The 23244-nt window shown below is 42.7% G+C and overlaps 1 protein-coding gene and 1 long non-coding RNA gene across 5 annotated transcripts in view; one reads left to right on the top strand and one right to left on the bottom strand.

Moving 5' to 3' along the window:
* The window catches only part of AOAH (acyloxyacyl hydrolase), a 191842-nt gene that overhangs the window by 23068 nt on the left and 145530 nt on the right, over positions 1-23244 (bottom strand). For all 4 annotated transcript variants that reach the window (XM_032286786.1, XM_032286785.1, XM_032286788.1 and 1 more), the window contains 3 exons: positions 13358-13394; positions 12519-12593; positions 4573-4745 (listed from right to left, as the gene is read on the bottom strand). In XM_032286786.1, coding sequence (XP_032142677.1) covers positions 4573-4745; positions 12519-12593; positions 13358-13394 — 285 coding nt within the window. The remainder of the gene's footprint in view (positions 1-4572; positions 4746-12518; positions 12594-13357; positions 13395-23244) is intronic.
* LOC116557338 overlaps positions 1-23244 on the top strand; it is a 141356-nt gene that overhangs the window by 47905 nt on the left and 70207 nt on the right. The gene's annotated exons all lie outside the window — the stretch shown is intronic.

The raw sequence follows: 23244 nt of genomic DNA, 5'->3' as shown, positions 1-23244 counted from the left end.
CCACAGAGTCCGTGTGCTGTGTTCCCCAGCGGAGTTGTCTTTTCTCTCTCATGTGAGTACACAGACTGTATCTTATGTCATCTTTACTTAAAAGCACAGAATAGGAAACTCAGATATATTTCTGGAATGATCGCCTTCCTCACAGAGCATGGCTGAGAGGGCTTGTAACCGGCCAAGCTTGACTTTTCTTAAAAGACCTACGTCAGTAGAATCCCAATGTGTGAGGCTCGCTGTCTGGTAATTCCTCATAAAGACAATAAACTCTCACCAGGAATTTTAGTGACTGGTGAAGGCTGTGGGGTGCTTCGGTGGCCAGCGATAGATTGGGTAGTGAGTCACAAACCCAGCTGAGGAGGATGGAGGCTCGGAGGGGCTTGTCACCCCCTCCTCCCTGGCAGGAGTGACACAGGCACCTGCTCTTGTTCTGGGCCTCTGTGACCTGCTGAGTGGGTGCTGTGGCATCTAACCCTGCCTTCGCTGGTTGCTCAGGCTGAGTTCTTGCCTGTCCTGAGGGGAAAGGAGGCAGCAGAGACTGTGTCACTGGCCAGGGGCTCCCCCAATGCTTCTGTTCCCTGGACTCTTTCCTAATCCTCAAGAGGTGGCCAAAGTCAAGTCTAGACACTATTATCACCACATTTCTAGGCTCAAATTAATGGAACCCACCCCCTTCTTCCTGCTTTTTTTTCTTTGCACATCACCGTTAGCACAACCCTTAATATGGTGGCCAGGAATCAGACTCGAGTGTCCAGCTGATAGGATGAGATCTACGATGGCCTAAAAAGAGCAACCAAGCCCGGAGGCCAGTCCAGCACCAGCCCTGCTTCACTGCTGGCACGATAGCCAAAGATGGGGTTTGGAATAAGAGCAGAAGAGAGACAGCATGAGAGCAAGAAATGAAATCACTGTGATTAATGAAAGCATCTATCTCACAGGGTTATTCTCAGAATCATACCTTCCTGGCCGGGTGCGGTGGCTCATGCCTGTAATCCCAGCACTTTGGGAAGCCAAGGCAGGTGGATCACCTGAGGTCAGGAGTTCGAGACCAGCCTGGCCAACATGGTGAAACCCCGCCTCTACTAAAAATACAACAATTAGCCTGGTATCATGGCAGGTGCCTGTAATCCCAGCTAGTCAGGAGGCTGAAGCAGGAGAATTGCTTGAACCTGGGAGGCAGAGGTTTCAGTGAGCAATGATTATGTCATTGTACTCCAGCCTGGATGAGAACGAGACTCCATCTAAAAAAAAAAAAAAAAAGAAATCACACCTTCCTAATGTGGCCTCTTTTGAAGTCTGTCATGTTGTGTGAGTTATGAGACCTGCCAAATGAGGCTGGGGATGCTGGACAAATCCCACCTACGTTCCCCAGACTTTCTAGGAAGGACCCTAATGCTTTGTTGAGAAATTTTAAATTTGTTTCCCATGGCAACCAGGCAGCAGAGATAATTTAGGATATGAATAATTACTTAAAAGCATCAAACAAATTTTAGATGGTTTCAGCTTTCTCCGTGATTGGAGTTGTTTTCTTTTTTTTTTTTTTTTTAAAAAAAAACTACTGATGTTTCTATAGAATGAACTCGCTCTATCTTTTTCTTCTTCCCATTTTGTGCTGTGACATGCTAGGTTGTGATTAGCAGCCACAGAGAGTCCACTTGAGGAGGACAAGGCAAAGTCTAGAGCAGTCTTTCAACGCTGCACGACTGACGGTCTTGGTTGTGGGTGCCGTCCTGTGCATCACAGATGTTTAGCAAAACCCCGGGCCTCTACTTGCTAGATGCTAGTTGCACCCCTCTTCTTCTTGATTTCTTTTTTGAGACCGAGTTTCACTCTTGTTGCCCAGGCTGGAGTGCAGTGGTGTGATCTCAGCTCACTGCAACCTCCGCCTCCTGGGTTCAAGGGATTCTCTTGCCTCAGCCTCCAGAGCAGCTGCGATTACAGATGCGTGCCACCACACCCGGCTATTTTTTTTTTTTTTTTTGTATTTTTGGTAGTAACAGGGTTTCACCATGTTAGCCAGGCTGGTCTTGAGCTCCTGACTTCAGGTCATCCACCCGCCTTGGCCTCCCAAAGTGCTGGGATTACAGGCGTGAGCCACCGCGCCTACTCTAGTTGTACGCTCTTCTGTTTCCAGAGATGATAAAAGTGGGGCGGGCGTGAGTGGGCTGCCCCCAGTTGAGAACCGCTGGCCTAGAGAACCCACAGAAGTGGACTAATCCCCCAATCATCCTTTTCAGTCCTTTCCAAATTGCATGGAGTCATTCTCACAAACCATTCTTACATTCTTTTTTTTTTTTTTTTTAGACAGAGGTTTCTTGTTTGTTTTTTTGTTTTTTGCTCTTGTTGCCCAGGCTGGAGTGCAATGGTGCAATCTCGGCTCACTGCAACCTCCACCTCCTCAAGCAATTCTCCTGTCTCAGTCTCCCAAGTAGCTGGGAGATCACAGGTGTGCATCACCACACCTGGCTAATTTTTGTATTTTTAGTAGAGGTGAGGTTTCACTATGTTGGCCAGGCTGGTCTCGAACTCTTGACCTCAGGTGATCCACCCGCCTCGGCCTCCCAAAGTGCTAAGATTATAGGTGTGAGCCGCTGTGTCGGGCCTCATTCTTACATTCTTATGTTTTTCCTTCCCTTAGTCCTTTCCAAATTGCATGGAGTCATTCTTACATTTGGTCTCATATTTATGAAACCAAACATGCCTCATAAATCAAGTGAATTGTATGGCATATCGGAAAGAATTTATGGTGATGGCATAGCCAGAGTTCATGGAAAGAAAATGGGATTTGAAAGCAGAAAAATGGAAGTCAAGTCGCTATGATTGTGATGGAGTAAATTGGGAACAAACTTGCCTGCCCTCAGCTTCTCTTTCCTAAGCATTTCTTAATGTGGGAGAGTCATTTCAAAATCTGAAAGAATCAGTTGAGGGCAGGTGTACAATTTTCATATCCTGCAGTTCAAAGAGACATTCTTAGCCCAGGTCGTTATCCTTTATGCATGCAAAGCAGCCCAGAATGGAGTGAAGGTCCATGTGTGAGCACGTGATTTCCAAGGGGGAGTGGTCAAGGTTGCATGAACTATGCTCTACTTAGGTGAGGCTGGACAGTGTTTTGCTTGGATGATAGTATTTGTGACACACCAGTAACTCAAGAGGAAAATGGCTTCATCCTTATTGGTGGAGAATCTGGAATGTATATGTCCACCACTGTCCCTCTAACTAAGAGATCAGGGCTCTTTGAGAGCTGGCTAAAGGACCCTTACATTTTTCCCAGGTGGGGAGAGGTGGAATTTCCTGAGGGAGAAGTAGGGAGGTTGTCTTAGACAAGAACTGCAGGAAGAGGACAAGGGAAGATTGAAAAGGTACATGCAAAGGTGTATATGCAAGGAAAGGCTCTTGATGGCCTGAAATTTGAAATCTTGCTCCCCACCCCCACACTCTAAGGAGGGCATGAAGGAATGAGTTTCAGGTCTTCTTTGAATTTCTCACCGGATTCCTAAGAAGGTGCTTGGACTGCCAGCACTTTTTAGTGGGTTGGGCTCAGGAGGTGAGTGAGGTAACACCAGGGAAGGGATAGCCCTTTCTTCATGATAGTTTGGTGCAGGTGCTGTCAATATGGGGCTGAGAGGAGGGTACCCGGGCCTCTTCTTATAGATGCTCATCAGGGACGACTGAGGCCAGCTCCCTGTTCCTCTTCCTTGCTCAATTTTCTTCCTGTGGCACTTATTGCCCTCTGACATACTTTTGAGTCATTCTCCCACTGTCATGTAATCTTTCTGTGGGCAGGAGCTTAACACTATTGTGTTTGCTGCTGGTTACCCTGTGCCTAGAACAGTGTCTGGCACATAGTAGGCACTTAATAAATACATTCTCCCCTGAAAAACAGAAGGCAGAGTCCTGCTACAGCCAGCTTACATATTCAGTGAGCTCTGTGGCATTTGGCAAGCTACCTGACCTCTCTGAGCCTTGGTTTTCTCATCTATAAAATGACATTATTGTGCTTGATGAAAACATCTATCTCACAGGGGTAAGGATCACATCTTCCTAATATGAATTACTGGCACTTTTATGTTTGTATGGTATCAGGAATATTTGAGTTGCCATTAGAAGGTCCCAGGGACATTTTAGAGCCAAGGACCCCAAGAGAGTGTACAAGCAGGTAATGAGCAGGCTGGAGGACCATGCTCTAGAGAATTCTAACAGGCCACGAGGAGGCACTCACCAGTGAGGTTCAGAGAGATCCATACCTTCCACTCAGGGGTCTGTCTCCTGTTTGGGCTTCCTCAGCTCATTTTACATTTCACCTTCTGTTAGAGAAGTTTCTTGGTTTGAGCGCTTACCTTTCAGTGTGTCTTAATTCTTCATGAATTACTTCTGCCCTTTCTGGCTTTAGATCTGATTCTGCCCACCTCTGGGTAATGACCTTTAGATACTGCACCTGGGGGCTCTTGTGTTTATCAGCTCTGACTCATGTCCCATGATGGCATTTTAGGCACATTTCTATATGGCTTGAACCATATATACATTTAACTATATATACATTGATATTGTTAAAGAGAAAAAGAATCTTCAAACTGGTACCGAGAGGATGATATCTGTTGTGCAAATTATCCCAGAGAAAGGTTCCATCTGGTAAGCCATAAAAAATAACATGGCTGCCCTTGGGTAGGTGGGAATTTAGATACTTCAGAGTCTGCATGACGTTGGAGTAGAATTTCTCAGGAGTGGTCATGGCTGGGACTGTGTCGCGCTTCCTGTTGGTGGAATAAACAGAAAATATCTTGCTTAATTATAGGGATAGATGCATGCAAATTGCAGGCAAATACAAGATACATCTCACACACACACACACACACACACACACACACACACGCACACACACACACAATGTGGTGGTCATTGGGGCTATTTGCAAAATATTCCTGGATTTCCACCTTTCTGGCACATGGTCAGACTATATTTCCTGACTTCTCTGTGGTTGAGTGGAGCATGTGACTAGTTCTAACCAATGAGTGGTGAGCTGAAGTGACGTGTCATATTTGGTGATGTGACACCTTCTAGAATCCTCTTTTTCTTTGAATGGGTATAGGCAACATTCAAGATAGCTGCTTCAACAATCTGAGTCCCAGGACAGAGTCCCATGGTGATCTCTGATGGACAAGTAGTATGAGAGAGACATAAGCTTTTTTGTTTATGCTACTAAGATTTTAGGGACTGTTTGTTCCCGTGTTCCTGTAGCATAACCTCACTGGCCTGACTTACACAGTTTTTGAAATGAAAGGGGTCTGGTGTTGCTTATGATTTATTTGACACTTTGACATTTGTAACTTGGTCTTTAAAACTTTTCAAATGTATCACAGTTAGAAAACAGAATCTTACTGACAAAGCTGTATTATATGTCCACACTATATCTTGCTTTTTATCCTTCATTTTCGGCACTGGATTTGGACTTGCATGCATTTTCTGATGGGCTTCTATTCCAGGCTATACCCTGCAACACCATTTCCAACAAACAATTCCAGCTTGCATTATTGTCTTTAAATATTAGTGCTTGTGCTCTATAGAGGGTATTTGAAATTTTAAGTTATATTTTCTCTTCTTATTTTGTAAAAGTTAGTAAAATAAACAAAGTGCTGAAAGTAGTTATGGGAAACACAGGCCTAAAATCAAAGCATGTCAGATGAAGGTCAAATTCCTAAGTGCGCTGAAAGTGGCCAATCTTTACCCTCAGTCAGACATTTATTGAATTTAAGCTGATTGACTTATTTTCATTTGGTTTGGAAAAGAAGTAAGGAATATACAAAATACTACAAAGACATCATTTGAAGTTATGTTTAAATTGTGTTCATTGATTGATTTAATGTTATGTTTCATTGGGTACTCTGCTCACCAGCAGGGTGATGAGGTGATTTGTACTCCAAACCTCAGCATAACACAATATATCCATGTAATGTAATGAAATTGCACATGTACCCCTGAATCTAAAATAAAAGTTGAAATTATTTTAAAAAGCTATGTTTAAAAGGCAAGGAGTCCCAAAATATTTTTGGCATTAATATATGTTTATTATTGTTCATTTTTTGCACAACTGACTTTTGCACACACCTTCAGGAACACAGCAAATATGGATTAGGATCCTAACCTGCATTAACTTGGGAGTAGAATACAGAATTTTATAGGGTTTTCATCTATTCTTTAGGCTCTAACTGCCTGTCTTTACCCTAAGTGGAATAATGCTACAGTGTTACTTTCCATTTTGCATACTTAAAATTCCAGTTTCCCTAATGATACTGCAGTGGTTTAAATAGTGTCCCTGAGAATATGACATTACTTGAAAACAGGGTCTTTATGGCTGTCATTAGTTAACATGAGGTCATAAGGGATTAGTGTGGGCCTTAAATTCAATGACTGAATCCTCCTAAGAAGAGGAGAGGACACACAGACACATGCCAGGATGAAGGCCACGTGAAGACAGAGGCAGAATCTGGGGTTATGGCTTCCAGGAGCCAAAAAGTGCTGAGGATCGCTGGGGGCCACCAGAAGCAGAAAGAGAAAAGGAAGGATTTTTCCCTAGAGCTTTCAGAGGGAGCATGACCCTGCAGACACCTTGATCTTGGATTTTTAGCATCCAGAACTCTGATGGAATACATGTCTGCATTTTGAGTCATCCAGTTTTGGTACTTTGTTATGGCAGCTCCAGTGAACTTAATATAGACTGTGAACTAGATCAAATAAGTCCATCACTCAGAGGCTGGACCCAGGGCATGAGTGATCTGGGAAGAGGGGACAGAAAGGGGTCCTCAGGAATCCACACTTCTTACTTTTAAGGGAGCTCATAAATGAATATTGGCACTGTCTTTTTGGAGGGCAATTTTTAAAGATGTATCCAAATTTAAAGTTGGCTTAACTTTTGACCTTGAAATTTCAAGAAGTTATCCTACAGTAACATTTCCACAAATATGTAAAAATGTACATACGAGTACTGCAATATTACTTGGTATAGTGCACAACTGGAAAAGATAAAAGCCTAAATACATAAATTATGGTACACCCATACAATAGAACTCTATACAGCCATTACAAAGAATAAAATAACTAGATACCATTGGTTGAACAACACGGTGAACTGGGAATGCCACTGAATTGTTTGCTTTAGAATGGTTAGTCTTACATTATGTGAATTTCACCTGAATAAAACAAATGAAGTAATTTTTATGTATGAATATAGAAAGATGGCTAAAAAGTACTGTTGACTACAACAATACTTTTGGAGCTGTGGGGGTAGCCAGTAGGGTGGTAGCTGTGGTTGGTGTATGTGCTTCTACACTAGGTAATGGATTGCTGGAGTCTCCTAAGAGGGGAGAGAAGAAGATGTCTAATTTTACAAAACCTCAGGATGTAGAACTGCATGCTAAATTCATGCTTTCCATTGTCATGAAAAAATTATACTATTTTAAAAATAAAAATCTTTCTAACCTGCTAAAAAGCAGCTACAAAGATTTGCGACTAGGTGACCTACCTACTAGGGGAGAGGGGTGGGGAGGGGCTTTGACTTAATTCCCACCTACACAGAAGCAGCACTGGAGAATCTGCCCAAAGTACCCAGGTTCTGTATTCTCTGTGTGTCTGAAGTGTGACAGCAAGGGTGAAATGAAAGGCAAGTTGGGTGTCTGCATCCTTTTTTCTGTCATTGGTAAAGCTAGCACACACTGCCTATTAACTTTTGCCTTGCCACACCTTTTTTTTTTTCATGTTAATACAACAGCACTTTGGCATAAAGCAATTATGCTGAGCTAATGTTCTCCAACCACATAAAGGCAAGATGAGTTAAGATGGACAAAGTCTCCCCAAATCCCCATTGAATAATTATTTTTTTGGTTAGAGACACAACCCTGATGCTAAATGAAGAATTTGAGCTAATTTGTGCTTATGAAAGGGCACCCACAAATTAAGCAAGTATAATCAACATGGTTAATTGCTAAGTGAAATCAAAATGGAAGCCTTGGTGTTGCTAATGGAACATTCGCCAGTTATCTTTGTTCCATCTGGCACAACTATATAATTTACTTTTAATTTGCAGAGCAAAATCAACCAACTCTTAGCTCAGGTAAGGGCAAGGGAGTCTATGTGAGTCGTGGGGGGATCACTCCTTCCAGATGCCATAGAAGATGCCTTCTGACTTCTGTCCCTGAAAAGTTTTCAATGCCATTTTGACCTGTGTACTCTCTCTCCTCTGGTGATCCTGGGGGAGACTTAGTGCTAGTATTCTGGAGATCAGAGAACCCTAGTGATTGGGAACTACCTACTAGGTTCTCTGGTGTCTGCCAAAGAACAAATGGGCTGAGCTGAAAGTGTCTAATCCTTTTCAACTCAGGAGTCCCAGTCACCTGCCACCCTCAGTTTGCCTGCCCACCCCAGCACCCTGGCACCCCTTCTCACAATGAGCTCACTCCAGACATTCAGATGGATAGGTGAGAGATCAGGAGTGCTCAAATAACGGAGAAGATGTGAAAATCAGCCTGGGACACAGTGGCCACACTAGGGAAAATAATGAGAGAGAAATTGGTGCTCACTGACATGCTCTCACACACGTCGGGAGTACATGACGAGCTCAGAACAGATGAAGAGCCTCACCCCTGAGGGTGGCTCTGAAGCCTGTCCTGCCCTAATGAATTGTGTCTGATCAGGCAAAATAAGCCTGATCATTTCATTACCCTGGTAGGTAAGCCAGCCAGATTTTACCTGGCTGGTGCCAGAGACAGGTGTCCCTTTTCAAGGAAGAAATTGATCAGCTTGTGCAGAAAATTGGCTTCCTAGAACCATAGCTAAAGCCCAGATCGCTAGTGATCAAGTGCTCAGACCTCACTCATAGCTAGATTTGTGTTTTCAAAACACCCAGTTAAGAGGGTTAGCCCTTTTCTTCATGCCAGCCAGTTGCAATCACATCATTGGGCTCCCATCCAATCCCCTTGAAGAGATTTTTTTTTTTTAAACAGATACAGGGTCTTGCTCTATCACCCAGGCTGAAGGGCTGTGGTATGATCATAGCTCACTGCAGGGTTGAACCCCTGGGCTCAAGCTATCCTCCCACCTTAGCCTTCTGAGTAGCTGGGGAGAAGGGGCATCGTAATACACACTGGAAATGGGGTGAGGACTTCCACATTACCTCATGCATAGAGATACATTAAACATCCCTTAAATGTGGGTGTGGCCTGGAACATGCTGGTTGGTTGTAACTTCCTTATCATTCCCTTTGCTACCCATGTCTCTGACTGAGGAGGCTAGGAGAGAGAATTCCTCTGAGCAGTAGGAGCTCTGTCCATTCCCTTCCCTACTGGCTTTCCTATCATCTGAATAAATAGCATCGATTGTTTCTCACTAGTCCAGGCTTCTTGGGGCCTGCAACCTGTCAGTGCCTTGGCTGGCTTCCTCTTAATGCAGTGCTGCTGCCCAGGGTATAACCTGAAGCATTGGCATTGAAGAAAAACAATGGTTGGGGCCAGGGGGGCACAAAAAACCTGTGTGGGTGGTCCTGGCTCTCTCCATAAGATTAAAATGTATAATGTATACTTTCTGTGTATTCTCCTAAGAATATGATGCTTATATGAATGCCATCTGTCCTGTGATTGCCCACTGTAACAAATGAAACCATATCCATTTATGGGGCTAGTGCTAGACGCTTGGATAATTCTATGGCATTTCCAGCAATTACCATGTTCATTTCAGGGATGCCATGTTGGGATGTTGGGGAAGGGTTGTCACTGGCCTGTATGATTGGATGTTCTGAGGCCATTCTCATTTCCCACTGCTGCCTCTGCCACCCCAATGTTCTGCTGCTGTAGCTCCTTCACATTTGCCGTTTTCAGGAATGTTTCTCCTTCCATATCACTCATATCACATGGCTCTCAAGGGCAGTGATGGGAAAGGCATGAAGGAAGCTGAGTTAGCCTAAATCAAATTAAGCAGGTTTACAATGAGAAAGTCAGGTTCTCTATATGTATGACCTTTCTTTTTGACTTTCTGATGCTAAAAGCTATCTTCCTACCGTGACCCTCATTCATTTAACAAGTGTTTGTTGAGTAACTGCATGGGTTTAGAGAATTGAGAAAGAAACACATAAATGTGTTACTTCAGCAAGAACTAGCATCATCATAGAAAAAGAAAAGAAAAAAGTCAAGCAAATATCCTAAAACTTGTTCCAGGACAGACTTATTATGTAACTCCTTGCTGCTTGAGCTTTTTATAAAATCCCTTTGCTCATTTTGGGAAATCTATTCCACCTTGACATTCTGGCAGATGGGGAGGTGTAGTTGCCATCTGTCTTTATTTTTTTAACCCCTCCACAGGACATCACAAAGTGGGCACCACAGGGACATCCCATACTGCCAACTCTGTTCTTTCACCCAAATGCTTGCTGCTTCTCTGCCCAGATCCCCAGCAGGGGAGAGGCTGGCACAGGTCTCTGGCTGATGTCTGCCTGCCCTTTAGCTCTTCGGGAAAGGAAAAGTAGGACTGGGCTGGAGGGGTCTGGGTAGGCAGGTTGTGCTGGAAAAGTATAGTTTCAGGGATTTTGGCTTTTGGAGCCAGAGTCACTTTCTGCACACATTCTTTATTCAGTATTGTCAGTTTGCTCTCTGTCCCTCTTTGGAAGGACATGCTCTGGGGGCTGGGGGAGCACTGGCTGGTCTGACCGTAGCTTTATTCTGTTTCATGATGGCGGCTAGGAGCTGAAGCATGGTGTTTCTCCTTCCATTAGCTTCTTGATGGCAGTGGCTGTGGCTTCTTTGCCATTGTATCCTAGAGCCTGGCACAGTGCTTGGCACATCATGGGTGTTCACTATATACTTAAAAAAGTGAATGAGTCAAAGAAAGGAAATAAGGAAGCGTGGACTATAGAAAGGGGATGGGATTTGGTAGAGAACCTGGTTTGGCTCCCAGCTTTGATGCTCGATCCCAGAACAGGCAAGCTCCTTATCCTTGCCAAATCAGTTCCTCATCTGCTAAATGGGACAATCATCCTTGCCTCTTAGAGCTGCTGGGAGGATGGAATGATAGAGAGTATTGTACCTCTTGGCTCATGGCAGTCATGGTGTTTGCTGTTTATTAGAAAGTCCCAGGTGGCCCTTCACAGACCTTGGTGCCCAGCATGTAGCCTTGGCAACTTGGGATTCTGAGGACAGCAGTAAACCAGCCTAAGGGCACCAAGGTGATATCTGACATATCAGAGTCTCTGGATCATTGTGTGGTATATCCTGCCCTGAACACACTTCACTGATTATGTCTACGTCTCCTTTGCCAACTGAATTTTGTCTGTGTGGGCAAACACACTTTAATACTATTGAGTTTTGTTTTCAGCGCAGGCTTAGAAAGCATGGCAAGTGAAATACAGGAAAGCAAACGGGGCGAGTGAGCAGGATTGCCCACTTCTAGCATAGTTGGGGTGGAGTCCAGCTCTGCCATTAATCAACCCTGTTGCCTCGGGCAAGTCATGAACGTCTCTTGGCCTTACTTTTCGGTTTCCTCAAATAGTGAGTGGGTGGCTATTGCTACTGCGGAGTTGCTCTAAATTCTATCTTACCAATTTTTTTTCTTTTTTGGCCACAATCACAGAACAGATGGCATTCATACACGTATCATATTATTAGGGGTGTACACAGATTTTGACAAAACTCCCCAAATGTTGTATAGGAACTAAGGGATTCACCATTTTGAAGTCACTGCTGATATCAGCAGTTTAGCAAAATTACCTTCTTGCTAGGGGCCATGGACATAGATAGGATTGGCCATGAGTTATTCATAGTTTCTTTGCAAATGCTGTAGGTCTATGCATCTATGCTGTCTCTTCCACGTGAGGAAGTAAAGTAGATGAGAATATGAGTGAGATTGATATTCTTAGGGGGTAGCTGTGCTTCTGCCTTATTTTACTAAAAAAGTCACAATTCCCAATCTTGGATTCTCAGTCCTTAGTGGCACATTTCTTGTGACATAAATGATGAGGACATACATTTGTTGTTACATCAGAGTTGATAATTAATGGAGCAGACATTTTCAAAAGGGGTTTTCAGCTTCATAGATTGGTTCTGTTGATTTCATATGTGTCTAGGACTTGCTTTTTTTGAGACAGAGTCTTGCTCTGTCATTCAGGCTGGTGTGCAGTGGCATGATCTCAGCTCATGGCAACCTCTACCTCCCGGGTTCAAATGATTCTGTTGCCACAGCCTCTCATGTAGCTGGGATTACAGGCACATGCCACCACGTCCAGCTAACATTGCATTGTTAGTAGAGACATGGGGTTTTGCCATGTTGGCCAGGCTGGTCTCAAACTCCTGACCTCAGGTGATCTGCCCGCCTTGGCCTCCCAAAGTGCTGGGGTTACAGGCATGAGCCGCTGCACCCGGCTGTGCTTCTAAGATAGAGAAATTCAGTTAAAGAGCATGCTGCTATAATGGAGTGGAGTTGGTGAGGAGTGGGGTGGGGAAGACCCCAGAGCCAAAGAATCTTGAAAATACTTTTTCGCAGTAACTCACCCATTGCAGACATCATTTCCAATCATGGCATATATAACGATGGCAGGATGGTCCAACATTGTGTGTCTAGACAAGCTGAGAAGGCATAGATGGAATCCGAATGTCAGAGATTTGGAAACTTAGCTTTGCAGCCAGTGACACAGGCAGGGCCTTTGAAAACAATCGTGGTATGACCCCCCTGTTGGCAAACTTTTTGCTATTTTTCTTTCATTTTAGTACAGCCAACCACCATTCTCATTTCCCATTTATTCTCCATAATTATTATCCCACTTGCCTATTAGAGAAAGGCCATATAACTGCATAACATTGAAAAGAGTGGATTGAAGTCCTGGGTAAATAGACACAATACTGTCTTCTTGGCATCTTTCACGGCGATTGCATCAGTAAGCACGGGTGAGTTATTGAGATCCTTATGTCCACGTTCTTAGAATATCCAGGCAGCTGTGGACCCACAGTCAACTTTGAAAAGGCAAGGGCTTCTTGAGGCTTCTGGTCAGGACACCTCAAGCCTTGCTTCTGAACTTGAAGCTCAAATGAGCACAAAAAGTTTTCTCATTCATAAAGCAGGAATATGACATCATCCTTTTGTCTTTTCAGTTACTTCTGTCAGGCCTAAGTTTTACCCACTTTGTATGCATCTTTATCACCCTTCTTTGAGGACATATGCAAATTAATCACTTTCTATGCTCACTGGCCCAAGGAGTGCTATCCTAGAGTTTGGATAGTGACTAACAAGCTATTTATGCTCGGTAAAAATGATTATGGGATAATAACAGAGTTTTCATTCCTTATTCAAAATGAGAAACCAAATTAAAAACAGCTTCTTATCTTCCGCTTACCTTTCTATAAATGTCTTCAGGTTTTGGGAAGATGCACCTGAATAATTAAAATTAAGAAAACAATTAAAGTTAGTGAGTTCAATTTCACACCATCAATATGGGAGTCTGATTGACTGAACTCATGAAAGCAGCATCACTGTTTGGTCAAAGGTTGTTCCGACCAACACGCCGATGGAAATAATTTCTTTCCAATCAATTTCTGTAGTGTTTAATCCTGAAACTCTCCTTAAGGGCTTTTCTGTTTATTTAGCAGTATATTAACATAACCAAAATTTCTTTGGATTCAGGGGTCTTCAGACATTTCGTAAGCACGAATGAGTAAACCCTCTAGTAGATGTGGGAAAAAAGTACATATCTACCACCAAAGAGACAAACTACTGAAAATATTAAGGAACGAGTTGAAGAATTAGATGAAAATGAAAAGAATGTTTTAAGAATCACCCACCTCTTTGGAGAGCACCATTTAATCTCCTTCTATTTTTCCTGCACAGTCCCGGAGCTCCTGCAGGCTATCTGACCAGCACAAGGTTCAGATTGTAGAATTTATGTATTTCAATTCTTATAATGATATGAATGACCATCCTGCCCCAATCCCTGTTACCACCTGTAACATATCTCTTATATGAAAATCCAGGCCAGGTGTGGTGGCTTACGTCTGTAATCCCAGCACTTTGGGAGGCTGAGGCAGGCGGATAACTTGAGGTCAGGAGTTTGAGACCAGCCTGGCCAACATGGGGAAATTGCATCTCTACTAAAAATACAAAAAATTTAGCCAGGCATGGTGGCACATGCCTGTAATCCCAGCTACTTGGGAGGCTAAGGCAGGATAAATGCTTAAACCTGGGAGGCGGAGGTTGCAGTGAGCTGAGATCATGCCACTATCCTCTAGCCTGGGCGACAGAGCAAGACTTCATCTCCATCTAAAAAAAAAAAAAAAAAGTCCTGTTTGTTGAATACTTATTTTATTCTAGGTGCTGTTAAACATTTATAGCTCATTTAAGCTGTGGTACAATTGTGTGAGGTAGGTACTGCCGTATTCCCACTTTTAAATAAGGAAACTGAGGTCCACGTAGGTGGCTTTCCCAAAGCCACACAGGCACTTATTTGAAGAACTGCGGCTCAAACCAGTACAGTCCCTTCCATCTGCCACGCTGAGCTCTAGCTTCCCAATGTTCCTCTAGGCTGCAGCTGAGAAATAGTGAACCCAAACCAGCGTACTGCCCAAGAGGCAGATCTGCTAGAAATAAGTGAGTAATTGTCAGGTGGGTGGTGCAACTCGGTGGACGAGTGGGGAAACACCATCCAGTTGCCCCTTTCCACAGGAAGATTTTCCTATAACTTCCAGCCTTGGAAGCTTGGGGATAGGTGCCTTTCCCGCAGACCCAGGCGTGTTCTTCCAGTTTCACACGGGAAAAAGGGCAGTGCACAGCCATGGAGTCTGTGCTGGCCTGTGTGTCACTGAAGCTGTGTAGCTATGCATTGACCGCCTCTTTGTCACATACAGCTAGCTGCAAGCTGTACAAGCAGCACTGATGTTCTCTTGGTTGATTCAGGAATGTTAGCACATTAAATGAATATTGCTTTATGTCTCTTTTATTATGGTAAAATATACATCTCATTTCATCTTTTAATCCCTTTTGAGTGTACAATTCAGTGGCATTAATTGTTGTGCATCCATCAGCACCACCATCTCCAGAACTTTTCCACCATTTCAAACCAAAACTTGAAATGCATTAAAGAATAACTTTCCATTAGCTTCTCCCTCCAGCCCCTGATAACCACCCTTCTACTTTCTGCCTCTATGCATTTAACTATTCTAGGCACCTCATGTGGATGGCTCATGCCATACTTGTCCTTTTGAGTCTGGTTTATTCTACTCAGCATAATGTCCTCAAGCTTCATCCACATCACATTTTGTTTATCTGTTCATTCATTGATGGCCATTTGGGTTGTTTCCACCTTTTGGTTGTGAATAATGCTGCTATGAACGGTCCCTGCTTTCAAGTGTTTTCAGCATATGGTATACCTAACTGAAAGTACCGGGTTGTATAGTAATACTATGTTTAACTTTTTTTGGAATTGGTTATACCATCTTCTTTCTTTTTTGTAGTGAGGCAAAGAATCATCATTATTGTTTTAATTTCAACTTTTACTTTTGATTTGGGGGTACATGTGCAGGTTTGTTACTTGGGCATCTGTGTGATGCTGAGGTTTGGGAGACAATTGATCCCATTGCCCAGGTTCTGAGCATAGCAGACCCAGTAAGTAATTTTCTTTCTTTTAAGTTTTGGGGCACATGTGCAGGATGTGCAGGTTTGTTACACAGATAAATGTGTGCCATGGTGCTTTGCTGCACCTAACAACCCATCACCTAGGTATTAAGCCCCGTATGCATTAGCTATTTTTCCTGATGCTCTTCCCATCCCAGCACTCCCCCGACAGGCCCCAGCATGTGTTGTTCCCTTCCTGTGTCCACGTGTTCTCATTGTTCAGCTGCCACTTATAAGTGAGAACATGTGGTGTTCCGATTTTTGTTCCTGTGTTAGTTTGCTTAGGATAATGGCTTCTAGCTCCAACCATGTCCCTGCAAAGAATATGATCTCATTCCTTTTTATGACTGCAAAGTATTCCGTCGTGTATGTGTATCACATTTTCTTTATCCAGTCTATCATTGATGGGTATTTGGGCTGATTTCATGTCTTTGCTATCATGAATAGTGCTGCAATGGACATACACATGCATGTATCTTTATAACAGAATGATTTATATTCCTTTGGGTATATAACCAGTAATGGGATTGCTGAGTCAAATGGTATTTCCGGTTCTAAATCTTTGAGGAATTGCCACACTCTTCCACAATGGTTGAACTAATTTACATTCTCACCAACAGTATAAAGGCGTTCCTATTTCTCTGCAACCTTGCCAGCAACTGTTTCTTGACTTTTTAATAATCACCATTCTGACTGTCATTTTCAGTTCTTGCTCCCTGCTTCCCTCTTCACATCTAGTACTCTTGTGTCTATCCTTGTCATCTTTATGTCCCTGAGTATCCATTGTTTAGCATCCTACTTGTAAGTGAGAACACATGGTACTTGGTTTTCTGTTTCTGCATTAATTTGCTTAGGACAATGACCTCTAGCTGCCTCCATGTTGCTGGCAAAGATTATTTAGTTCTTTTTATGGCTGCATAGTATTCTATGGTGTATATGTACCACATTTTCTTTATTCATTCCACTGTATAGGCACCTAGGTTGATTGCATGTCTTTGCTATTGTGAATAGCATTGTGATGGACATATGAGTGGCTATGTCCTTTTGGTAGAATAATTTATTTTCTTTTGGCTATATACCCAGTAATGGGATTCCTGGTTCAAATGGTAGTTCTCAAAGTTCTTTGAGAAATCTCCAAACTGCTTTCCACAGTGGCTGAACTAATTTACATTCCCACCAGCAATGTATAAGGCTCTTCTCTGCAGCCTTGCCAGCATCTGTTGTTTTCTGACTCTTTAATAATAGTCATTCTGACTGGTGTGAGATGGTATTTTACTGTGGTTTTGATTTGCATTTCTTTGATGATTAATGATGTTGAGTCTTTTTTCATCTGCTTGTTGGCTGCTTATATGTCTTCTTTTAAGAAGTGTCTCTTCATGTCTTTTGCTCATTTTTAAAATAGGGTTATTTGATTTTTGCATGTTCAATTGTTTAAATTCCTTATAGATTCTGAATATTAGACCTTGGTTGGATGTATCATTTGTGAATATTTTCTCCCATTCTGTAGGTTGTCTGTTTACTCTGTTGATGGTTTCTTTTGCTGTCCAGAACCTCTGTAGTTTAATTAGGTCCCACTTGTTTTTGTTTTTGTTACAACTGTTTTTGAAGACTTAGTCATATTTTTTTTTTCCCAACCAATGTCTAGAATGATATTTCCTAGGTTTCCTTCTAGAGTTGTTATAGTGGAGGTCTTACATTTAAATCTTTAATCCATTTGAGTTAATTTTTGTATATGGTGAAAGATACTGTATGGTGGAATATATGGTTCTAATTTTATTCTTCTGCCTATGGCTTTCCCAGCATCATTTATTGAATAGGGATTCCTTTCCCCATTGCCTATTTTTGTTGACTTTGTTGATGATCAGATGGCTGTAGGTGTGCCTTCTTATTTCTGGGCTCTCTATTCTGTTCCATTGGTCTATGTGTCTGTTTTTGTACCAGTACCATGCTGTTTTGGTCACCGTAGCCTTATAGCATAGTTTGAAGTTGGGTAATGTGATGCCTCTAGCTTTGTTCTTTTTGCTTAGGATTGCTTTGGCTATTCAGGCTTCTTTTTTTGTTCCATATGAATTTTAGAATAGTTTTTTTCTAGTTCTGTGAAAAATGATATTGCTGGCTTGATACGGATAGCATTAAATCTACAGATTGCTTTGGGCAGTATGGCCATTTTAACAATACTGATTCTTCCAATTCATGAGCATGGAATATTTTTCCATTTTTTTCTGTGTATGTGTGTCATTCATGATTTCTTTCGGCAACATTTTTTAGTTCTTCTTGTAGAGATCATTTACTTCCTTGGTTAGATGTATTTCTAGGTATTTTATTTTCTTGGGATATTAGAAATGGGATTGTGTTCTTGATTGGCTCTCAGCTTGAATGTTCTGGATGTATAGACATTCTACTGATTTTTGTACATTGATTTTGTATCCTGAAACTTTGCTAAAGTTGTTTATCAGTTCCAGTTCCCGGAGCCTTTTGGTGCAGTCTTTAGGTTTTTTGTTTTGTTTTGTTTTTTGTTTTTATGGAGTCTCGCTCTGTTGCCCAGGCTGGAGTGCAGTAGTGTGATCTCAACTCACCCCAACCTCTGCCTCCCGGATTCAAGCGAGTCTCCTGTGTCAGCCTCCTGAGTAGCTGGGACTACAGGCATGCACCACCATGTCTGGCTAATTTTTGTATTTTTAGTAGAGACGGGGTTTCACTACATTGGCCAGGCTGATCTTCAACTCCCAATGTTGTGATCCGCCTGCCTTGGCCTTCCAAAGTGCGGGGATCACAGGCGTGAGCCACTGTGCCCGGCTGTCGTTAGGGTTTTCTAGGTGTAGAATCACATTGTAGTGAAGAGAGATGGTTTGACTTCTTCTTTTCTTATTTGGATGCTTTTTATATCTTTCTTTTGCCTGATTGCTCTGGCAGGGACTTCCAGTACTATGCTGAATAGGAGTGATGAGAGTGGGCATCCTTTTCTTGTTTCAGTTCTCAAGGGGAATGCCGCCCAGGAATTATTAAAAATGCACAGTCTTACAAATTAAGAGTAATCAGTTCATTTCAATGTTCATTTCAGTGTTCCTTTACCTACTCCATTCATTTCTTGAGCACTGGTGTGTGCCTGCCATAAAGCAGGGATTAACAGATGAGCTGGACACAGCCGCATACTTTTCCAATAGTATCTATGGGGGTAGACACATAATTGAGCAGTGGGAACATATTTTTTTTTTTTGTCTGTCACCCAGGCTGGAGTGCAGTGGTGTGATCTTGGCTCACCGCAGCCTCCACCTCCTGGGTTCAAGGGATTCTCCTGCCTCAGCCTCCCATATAGCTGGGATTACCAGTGCCCACCACCACGCCTGGCTAATTTTTGTATTTTTAGTAAAGATGGGATTTCATCATGTTAACCAAGCTGATCTCGAACTCCTAATCTCAGGTGATCCACCTGCCTTGGCCTCCCAAAGTGCTGGGATTACAGGCATAAAGTACCACACCCAGAAAACAATTTTAAAAGGCTAGTGAAAATCCAACTCCAATGCTCAGAAGGAGGAAAAGCCAATGTGATTTGAGGCTCATTATCTCTGTTCAGGGAAGGTGCTGGATTTCATAACACTGAGTGCTCAGTAGAGGGGATCTTGTCTTTCTGGGTGTGAGTGGTCCCTGTTGCCCTCCAGAGGACAGAAGAGAAGGAGCACAGCCCCCACACACTGTGTGAATCTTGCAGTGGCGCACACATCGGCTGGGCCCTTCATTTCGGTCCAGTCCCCGGACTCTTGGCTTCTTATTTTCAGTGAGATAATAGATCAGGAGATGTTTAATTCTCATTCTTTGATTCATTTTCTTAATGAGAAAGGAAAACTAATGAAAGCTCAAGCCATGAGTGGGGAAAAATGAAGCACCAGGTCAGAGCAATAATTTTCTTCATTGTTTAGGGTACAGCTGGGAATGTGAGGTGTAGAGCACCCACAGAGCTTGGAGAAAATTAAAATGAAAGCCTGTTGTCACATGCCACGTGGTCTTCCCCTCCTGTGCCCACAACCCTGGGTTGCTTTGCTACTTAGGACAAAGAAGGGAGACCAATGGCAACTAGCTACGGTAAATTTTTAAAAAGCAATCACAAACAGCCACAGAGCGAGGACTTGTTTGTTCGTTACCCAAATGTCTATTTTTCATAGTAGGTATCCATACTCGGAGCCTAGAATTCTCTTTACTCCAAAGTCCTTGTGACTTCTATGTTTATTTCCTTTTGGAAATCTTTTTTTTTTTTCTTTTGAGATTATGTAATTCACTTATGTAATTCCCGTAATTACACTCTTTCTTCTTAATTTCCTTTTTCTGTTGTTCTGTTATCCTTTTTCCAGACTCAGCAACATTTTGTGTCTTTTCCCTATTCCTATTGTTTTTCTTCAGTTGCATATAGACTTCTCCCCAGCTGCTTGTCGTGTTGCTGCTGCTATCATTAGAGAAAATGCTTACTGCAGCAAGAAAAGATAGATACCTCCTAGCCTGTGGGACATGGCAACGTAAGGCAAACATTTCAGGAACTGGCATTTTACCCTTAATAAGTCTATACTCTGGTCCCTGCAATCATAGTTTGGAGAAGTGAAAGAGGTCTGACCTTGGAATAGGAGCATTTTATTTATTTGCCAAGATGGTCCAAATGGAGAGCCCACTTTTCACTTCTTTACCAATGAAGAGAAGAAAAGGGCCTTTAAAGTCAGAACTCTGATTCACCCAGTCTCTTTTAAATAAGGTGCAGGGCATTGAAATAAGAGAAAGGTTTACATAATCCCAGCATTGGTTATCTCTTCATAAATGCATATTCAGAAACACCTTTATGGACTTGCTTTCTGAAGATTCTCCCTTCCCATGAGCTCTCTAGTACTTTCTGGTTTCCTGGGCTCCACAATTTGGTCCTGTAGCCAGAAAGCTGGGGCGTTAGTGCTCCACTCTGCTGTGCTCTTCCTAAAAATTCACTCATGGTGATTCCAAGTAATGGGAGAACAGAATAAGAAAAAATGCAGTGGGGATTTGCCCTATCTTCCTGGGACCACAGCTCTTCCAGTGAAGAGGCAGTCTTCCTCCAACCTCCTTGGAATTCTAGGCACTTGTATGTCACCACTATTTCTGCTGTCACTGCCAGGAGGCCACTTTTCCATCTCTAGAGTGAGAACTAGAGGGTTTCTTCCTGAAGTGTCCTCTCTGTGCCACTGGCCACTTCTGGGATTTGGGCTGCCTTGAGTCCAGGTTGGGAGATAGCAGAGGTCAGCACCATGCTAACCTCACTGCTGGTTTGGTGGTGGCCCTAATTCTGGTTTTCTTCTTCACTTAGCCTGCTATTTACTTTACAGAGTGCTCCAGCTATTCCGTACACTCTGTCCAGGTTTCATAGCTATTTTCAGTGGGAGAGACAGGGTGGGGTTTGTTTACTCCATTGTATTTGAAACCAGAAACTGGAATCTGTTAAGAAGAGTGTGAAAAGATCTTGAAAAATGCAGTGTCATACACTGACCTCAAATACATCTATTAACATGATTGAACATGAATTAGAATTTTAAATATTGCAGATTTTGCTTTTATTCTATGATTTAGAAGGCATTTTCAGGAGAATGATTTGTATAATCCAGTTAAAAAAATCCATCATGGGCCGGGTGCAGTGGCTCAGCCTGTAATCTCAGCAATTTGGGAAGCCGAGGCGGGTGGATCACTTGAGGTCAGGAGTTTGAAACCAGCCTGTCAAATGTGGTGAAACCCCGTCTCTACTAAAAATACAAAATTAGCTGGGCATGGTGGTGCACGTCTGCAATCCCAGCTGCTCTAGAGGCTGAGGCAGGAGAATCGCTTGAACCTGGGAGGCAGAGGTTGTAGTGAGCCAAGATCATGCCACTGCACTCCAGCCTGGGCAACAAGGGCAAAACTCCATCTCAAAAAAAAAAAAAAAAAAAAAACCCATCATGAGAAATTTAAATTCTTTCGCTTCTCTAAAAATATTTGCTTGCAATAAGCAGAAACATTGAGATTAATATATTGACCTTGAGCTCAAAATAGTAGGCACTTAACAATTGTTTGTCGTGGCAATGGCTGATGGAGTTTCTATCACTGTAAATGCTTTCAGATTTACAAGTGTGGTTCTGAATTTCAGCTAAATGATTCTCTAAAACAGATTTTTAAAGGAATGTATAATAATAGCCTTCCCACGGTAGCTGGGATCTGCCTCCAGTCTCAAAACCTGACATAGCCCCACAAACATCTTTCAGTCATGTCACACTTCTCTGTCCCTGTTCCTCAAAGATGTCCTGCCCTCAGAGCCTTCCAGCTCTGAGTCACCATCTCCCTGTCCTCATTGAATTCCTATTATCTCTTCAGGGCTCTCAGCTCACATTTTAACTCAGTCTTCCTCTACTTGTCCAGACAGAGTTAAGTGCTTTTTACATCCAGAGGCCTCAACTTGCCTTTATTCCACTTCCCTTTTACCAGAAGCACAATGACTTCCATTTTTGTCTCTGTTTCCTGTTTGGTGAAGATCTCCCTGAAGGCGGGGGCTTTGTCTTTCTCATCTTTCTATTTCTAGCACCTATTGCAATATTGGAGAGAAAAGAGAGGAGGGGAGTGGTGGGGCAAAGTCAAGCGGAAAATAAACAGAAGGAAAGTGAAAGAGAAGAGCAGAGGTAAAAGGCTCATCCCGGGATGCCTTGGAGCTAATAGAAATGGCAGCTCGCTCAAGCTATCAATACAAGCAGCAGATAACTTTCCGTGATGTCCTTCCTTTATCCCCAGCCCTAAACAAAAGACATCTGTTGAAAGGACATCCCACTAGGACTTCAGGAGCCCTGGACATTGCCAATGACATTAAAGAAGTGTAAGGCATTTGCTTCTGAATTTTCCCTCTGTAGTTGTGCTGTTTCAAGCAGTGAGGGATAAAAATCCTGACAAAACAGATGGATCAAAAGCACACACTCCTCACATTACAATCACTGTCATGCCCTGCTCCTATCTAGATCGTTTGCAGGAAACAGTAAGCCAGGAAGAGTTGCGTGGGTACATCCTAGGAAATAGTCCCACTTGAATCGGAGTGTCTGCATTATTTAATGAACCTTTAAATTTCAAAGCCTTGAAGGTATTAAAAATGGAAATAATAAATAATAAATACACGTATAATAAAAGAGTGATTTGTTTCCCTCTATATGAGATACGTCATATTGAATTGTTTCTTTTTTAAAAGTTTCTAGTGATTGGCCAGGCACTGTGGCTCGTGCCTGTAATTCCAGCACTTTGGAAGGCCAAGGCAGGTGAATCACCTGAGGTCAGCAGTTTGAGACCAGCCTGCCCAACATGGTGAAACCCCATCTCTACTAAAAATACAACAATTTGCTGGGTGTGGTGGCACATGCCTATACCCAGCTACTCGGGAGGTTGAGGCAGGAGAATTGCTTGAACCCGGGAGGTGGAGGTTGCAGTGAGCTGAGATTGTGCCACTGCACTCCAGCCTAGGCAACGGAGTGAGGCTCTGTCTAAAAAAAAAAAAGTTCCTAGGGATTAAACACTGTATCTTGCAGATGCATTTTGTCCTTAGCAGAAACAGCAGGTTTTGATGCTGTAGGCATTGAGTATATCTATAAGCATTTGCCTTTT

Source organism: Sapajus apella, unplaced genomic scaffold, assembly GCF_009761245.1.
Source record: "Sapajus apella isolate SASKATOON/1434 unplaced genomic scaffold, GSC_monkey_1.0 scaffold19, whole genome shotgun sequence".
Lineage (NCBI taxonomy): Eukaryota > Metazoa > Chordata > Mammalia > Primates > Cebidae > Sapajus > Sapajus apella.
This window is presented reverse-complemented; position numbering and strand designations above follow the sequence as displayed.